At 38.2% G+C, this 6,807-nt stretch overlaps 1 protein-coding gene across 1 annotated transcript; it reads right to left on the reverse strand.

Moving 5' to 3' along the window:
* Nucleotides 1–748: 748 nt before the first annotated feature.
* LOC108993601 lies at nucleotides 749–1,870 on the reverse strand. Its single transcript, XM_018968586.2, has one exon. The coding sequence runs from the start codon at nucleotides 1,868–1,870 to the stop codon at nucleotides 749–751; it is 1,122 nt and encodes a 373-aa protein (XP_018824131.2).
* Nucleotides 1,871–6,807: the final 4,937 nt, after the last annotated feature.

Here is a 6,807-nt window from a genome sequence, read left to right on the forward strand (position 1 = left end):
TGGCACCGTACTGTGTCCCAACCATAGCATGAAATGTTTCAAAAGCACCAAGAACTTCATCTTTGTGTTTCAGCAAGTAGAGCCATGTCATACGGGTACAATCATCCACAAAAATAACAAACCAATGAAAACCAAACATATTAGTAATGGGTGAGGGCCCCCATACATCCGAGTGAATTAACGCAAATGGAGTAGCACTTTTATTCATGCTCAATGGATAAGTAGCGCGATGGCTCTTAGCCAAAATACAAGTGTCACATTTCAAATCAGAAGTCTATAAATTCTTAAACAAATTAGGTAAAACATGCTTCAAATAAGGAAAAGATGGGTGTCCCAAGCGTCGATGCCATAACCATAGTAGTGTCTCTTTATTGGTATGCAGATTGTTCATGTTATTGGCCTGGCCAATACTCATGTCATCCACATAATATAATCCTCCCCTCTTAGTACCACATCCAATTATCTCCTTGGTGAGAATGTCTTGGATAAGATAAAAGTTTGGATAAATAAGTACAACACATCCACGGTCTGCAGTAACCTGACTTACAGATAACAGTTTATGAGATAAAGATGGAACAAGTAAAGTATTAGATAAATGGAGGGATGGGGATAAAGTCACAAAGCCAGCTCCAGTGACTGGTGACATGACACCATTTGCATTAGCTATGCTGGTACGTCGTTGAAGAGACGTTTGAGAGAAGTCTAAGGCAGCAAAAGTCATATGGTCCGTGGCCCCCGAGTCAAGAAGCTATGCAGTACAATCCGCATCTCTATAGGAGGTAAAAAGAGCAAGGCCAGAGATACCTGAGTTGAAGTTGGGAGGAGAATCTGTGGACATTGCAGGCGATTGTATAAGGGAGAGATGCGGCTCTGCACTAGCAACAGTAGCTGTGCCTGAACTTCCACTCGTGCCTGTGCCATCAGGACATTTACGGGCTTGAAGATCATGCCACCAATCAGGGTACCCATGCAACTTAAAACAGGTTTCACGTGTGTGTTTCTGATTACCACAATGAGAGCATTTTTTCCCGTCAGTGGAATTTCGGTTCTTGGCAGTTTTACCATGGGCAGAGGTGCTTAGCGTGAGAGCCTTCGAAGCCAAGACAGCCCCCTGGAGCCCATCGGTGTCATGGATATTCATAACCTGTTGTCGAATAGCCTCCCGTCTCACATGCGCATATGCTTGTTCAACCATAGGAAATGGTTTTATTTGTAAAACATCAGCACGTATATTGTCTAGCCGATCATCAAGACCATCCAGAAAAATATAAACACAATCTTCCCGGACAATCCGGTTATAGTGCTGAATATCAACAGAACATTCCATAGGATTCGGTCGGCAAAAATCAATTTCACGCCATAGACCTTGCAATACCATGTAATATTTTTCCAGTGATACCGCAGCTTGTTTAAGTCTAGTCACACGGCGTTTAAGATCATACACCTGTGATGTATCACTGCCATCAAAAAAGGTAGTTGCAATGGAATCCCAAACCTCTCGTGCCGTAGGAAAGCGAATAAAATTGCCAATTAAAGACGGATCCATGGAAGTAATTAACCAACCTTTAACAATGGTATTATCCGTGCGCCACTTGCAAAAGGAAGGATCAGTAGATGACGATTGAGGAAAGTCGCCATTAATGTACCCCAGTTTGTCCTTGCCAGAGATATACATCTCGACAACCTGGGACCACAATGCATAGTTAGAGCCATCCAACTTAATGCCAATCGAAGCAACGGATGTTTCAGTGGTGATGGCCGGGGTCCGAGCGTTATTCAAAACCTCAGTCATCCTTGTAGTCAATTCAAGGATAGAGTCAGAGAGGTTGGACGTGTCGCCGGAAGTATTCGGGTCATCAGAGTCTGCCATGGGAGGAGGGTTAGGTTGCAATACAGAAAGCCAGATCGTGTTTGGCTCGTGATACCATGTCAAAAAATCTTTTCATTTATTTTATTCATATGTTTCTCCGTAGGTTATATACATCACAAAAACAATAAAACCTAAACAAATCTTTTCTATACAAATCAGTTTCCTAGACTCACACTAACCACCCTTATTTACAGGATTGTAACAAATTTCAAGTGCCTGAAATTTCTCTTGATCATTTACAATACCAGCTCACGCCAACAAAGTCTGGCATGCCCTTCAAGAAGCCTATGCCCAAGAATCCCAAGAAATGGATTTCCAGCTTACTCAACAATTGACATACATGAGGAAGGAAGCCACGACGTCGCTGCAAGATCACCTCCAAAGATTTAAGACTGTGTGCGACCACCTAGCTGCAATCGGACATCCCGTGAGTGACAATATGAAGGTTTTTTTCCTCCTCAACAGCTTGGGTCCGAAATACGAACCCTTCACCACCTCCCTGCTCAAGCTGCCGATGCCCTCCTACGCCGAGCTTGTGCTGCTGCTGCAAGGATACGAGAAGTGGACTCAACTACATGAATCCTTCAACACAAGCGTACTCTTTCTATGGGAACAAAACTGGACACGGGAACAAGGGTAAGCAACACTCGTTCTCCTCCATAGTACATGGCATCTCTCAAGCCAATCACACGTCCCGTCTCCTCTAGTGGGACCCACAATTCTACTGTCACCGACACCGCAGCTCGTGACGCTGCTCGTGATAAAGTGGAGACCTGTCAAATTTGCAGACAAAAAGAAATGTTGGCACCAAAGAAAGATACAAAACAATAAGATTTTTGTATGGGAGGTGATAGAATTTTTTATATAAACAGAATTCTGTTATAAGTATATCAAAAATAGAATTAAGTTAATAAGTAAAAAATGAAGGAAGATTTTTGCAGAATAATAAACTCAAGATTCATTTTGTGGCTTCATATCTCCTACATCTTGGGCCAGATTTGTGGGATTGGTTGTATCCTTATTTGAGGAGAATGGCGTGATTAATGGGTTTCCTAATATCCCCCTCAAATGAAGTTGTGAGACGAGGCTTAATTTGCTTTGGTTGAACTCGTAAGCTGGCCGGTCCAAAGGTTTTGTAAAAATCGTTTGCAGCTTAGAGGGAACGTGTTTTGTGTCGAGAAAATCTTGTTGGACTTTTTCTCGAATGAAGTGGAAATCAACTTCAATATGCTTGTCGTGGGCATGAAAAAGGGGATTTGCTACCATGTAAATAGTACTTTGATTGTCAACAAAAAGAAGAGGAGAACGTGGTTGGGGAATGCTGAGATTGTAATGCCTCGACTCCGAAGGTCTAGAGAGTTAATGTAACAGCCCACTAGAAATTCATTGGTGGAATTTCTATTGACTTTAGGAATCTCGTAAAAGCCTAATAAGTTTTTATGAATCGACCAATTGCATAGGTTTTAGTCTGTCAACATAGTCAGTGTTATCACTCACTATGGTGCTAGAAATATGAGTTTTATTTATTTGAGGTGGTTAGAAGTGTCAGAATACATTATGGTCTACGCCATTAGACTCAGTGGATTATTTGAGATTTTATGGCGCAATAGCCTATTTTCATAATTCCAGACGAAACGTCTGTTGGAAATTGTGAAATTATTTTTAGGGGCAATTCGAGGTTGAATTTCAGTAAAAGATTTTCACTGTAGGTTAATATGAATATTTAGGAATTTTTAGTATTAAGTTTATGATTCACTTTTTCAGAGTGAATAGTAATCTCGGTAAGCGCACCAATTGCAGTGTTTCAAAATCAGTGTGGAATGTCCAAATTAGATTAGATAAATTTTATTTGGACACTTGGCAAGATCTTAGCCACACTTAGTGAATAATATTAGACACTTGGTGCCATGAGGAGCGTTTGATGGATTTGAAGGAATCAAGGTGTGAGATCATGCCACTTAAGCAAAACCTTGTTTCATCTGCTCAACCAAATTGTGCCAGACCAAGAGGTTTTCAATCCTAGTGAAACCCTAAATGGTGGGAATCCAATTTTGTTGAAATCGAAACCCTAAACGGTTTCCCCAAAACCCTAAAGTTGGCCTCTAAACATTTTCTAATCTGATTTCTAGCATTGTGTTTAATCACTTGATTAAATCACTTCCACACGCTATTAATCCTTCAAATTTGTGTTAGAACATCATTATCCAACCTTGTTAACCTTGAAAAATTAATTGGACCAAGTGATATTGGATTTGGGCTTGATAGCAACCCAAACCCTCTTTAAACCCCAAAATTTAGGCCCATTCGGTTTAGGCCCATTAAGGCCCACAAATTTGGTCACCATAGGATTGCTTCATGGCTAAGTTTTGTACCCCCACTTGGCTGGCCAGATATTTACAAGAAGGGCCTAGAAGGTTCTTGAAAGACAAAGCTAAAGGGCCACCTCACTCTTTCACTCTCACACTCCACCTAGAGAAAAGATCTTGGTCTGATTTTTATGAGAAGAAAAGGCCAACACTCAACCATTCCTTCAGTCCTATCACTTTACATAGATTGTGTACGAAGCTCTCCAGTCCACTTCCCACGAAAAGCAGCTCTCCTTTACTCTTTTCCTTCATAAAACACAAAAGACACTCTCGGACAGTTTTTCTTACCTCTTTTGAACGCCTGTTTCGAAGATTTTTTAAGTCTTTTCTCGCAAAGATTACTTGATTAAAGTTCTTTATTTTGGAGTCTAGTTTACGTGTATACCTTATGTGTTCCATTTTGAGATCATTTGATCGGTCAAAAGTTGTTTAGACCCCAGAAAGGTCATTCTGGGCGATAAACTGGAGAGTGTGTTATATTTTGGAGTTTTTGACCAAGCTAATGAATAGATCTTGGTCCGAAATTTTTATGGAGTACTGTTAACATGTGTATATGATTATTGGTTGAGGATTTGTTGCATGATTAAAAGTTTTGGTGAAATAGTTTCTTAGGTCTAGAAACTTAGAAACTGGAAGCGGCAAAACAGTTTCTGTTTTGAGAAAGTTTAAATCTTTTATGGTTTAATCTTATTCCAGTGGCTTTGATATTTTTATTGGAAGATCCTAAGCCTCTTATATACATGTTAGAATGTTATTTTGAAGATATTTGATGTTAGTTTCGAAGATATGAAATTTTATGCAAGGAGATATTCGGTTAGGCCAAAGTGATGATGTTCTTGGCTAAATTTATGTTTTGGTTGATGTTTACCCATGTGATCTTGAGTTTGAAGCTTGGATCTGTTTTAGGACACCTTTTTGAACCATGTGATGTTTTGGTTTGAAAATCACTTCTTTATAAGTCATGGATCAAGAGGTTGATCAAAACAAGTTAGAAACAAAAATCTGTTTTGAACTTAGAAGAGAAACCAAAAAGTTCAAGTATGGTTTTAGTGATTTTGATGACTTTTGTTCATGATTCAAAACATGATTATTCTTAGGAATATGTTATGAGTATAGTAGAAGAAAAATTTTGGTTTAATCATGAGTTTTGAGATTTGAAAGAATTACAACAAAAAGCAAAAGAATTAGCCTTGTAAGTTTCGGCCATATAGAGTTTTGATGGTTGTATTTAGTTTTAAATTTTTCTGAATTGATATTTGAGCTTAGGACAAAATTTACATAAGGTATGTAAATTTTGGTATTTTTGGAGTTAGGATGCAAAATCCTTAACTTAGGGGTAAAATTGTCATTTCCCACATAAAGAGGGTAAAATGGTAACTTTACTCTAAGTTGATATTTTTCCATATTCCTAATTGTTAGTGATTAAGTTCTAATTTTTAGAAATCACAATTTTCAATTTCTCGTGATCGCACTTGAGTTTGTCTCGAAGCGCGAAGATCGAGATAAGTTAGCTTTTAACTTACTATCAATTTAATGTGTATGTGTGATAAGTAAGGGAACTAAATTGTATGTATGCATGTTATCATATGTGTCATGCCAAGCCATTACATATTTATCTGTTACATAGAATTTATTCTGTCATGAATTATTCATCTGTTAAACAAGATATTATGTCACGTATTGCTATACATTGCAAGTATGTCATGTTATGTAACACCCCGTTCCCGAAAAGACATTTTAGAATTTTCGAGGAGCCAGTGTGCTACTACTAAACTTAAATATAAAAGTTTTTCCTTTTTAACAACGCGCCAGATGCGAAAGAATTCCATAAAATAACAAATTTCAATAAATACTGAAAATCCAAAATAAAGTCTGCGGAATCACTTATTTAAAATACGGAATGTCTCATGTGCTTATCAAAATAATTTATTTAAACTTTAAACCATAGAGATAGTCATAGCATAATCTGTCTAGGCCTCTGCCTCGCCTCCTGGAGTCAAGTCCTGTCCTTCAGTCTCATCTTCATAAATGTCATCACCTGGGGGGTTTAAAAATATAAAAACAAACTAAAATGAGTCGAATATTCAATAAGCAACACATCATACAGTAAACATAATAAACATAAGGTTTCTTGAAAAGCGTGCATATTCATAAATACATTCATAAATAATATGAGCATGAACATTAACTTATCTTTCACTTGTCATAGGCCGTTACCCACTGTTGAACCCCGTGAGTTAGGGTTAGCGAATCTAAATAGATTCCGATTACGCCCGTGGCCGCGGGTTGTGGAATCCATACATAAGGAAGACAATACTGGGTGCACTACCAGCATGCACGACCTGGCAATGCAATATGCCCATAACATAGGTACCGTTTTCATATCATAACATAGGCCGTTACATATTTTATCAAATCATACTTGCATACTTGTCATTTCATAGATTTCAAAAGAAATCACATACATATCATATCATAGATTTCAAAAGAAATCACATACATACTTCATACTTGTCATATCGTATCATAAATTTCAAACGAAATCGCATTCTTTCATAAACGTCGTGATAC

The sequence above is a fragment of the Juglans regia genome, chromosome 11 (genome assembly GCF_001411555.2).
Source record: "Juglans regia cultivar Chandler chromosome 11, Walnut 2.0, whole genome shotgun sequence".
Lineage (NCBI taxonomy): Eukaryota > Viridiplantae > Streptophyta > Magnoliopsida > Fagales > Juglandaceae > Juglans > Juglans regia.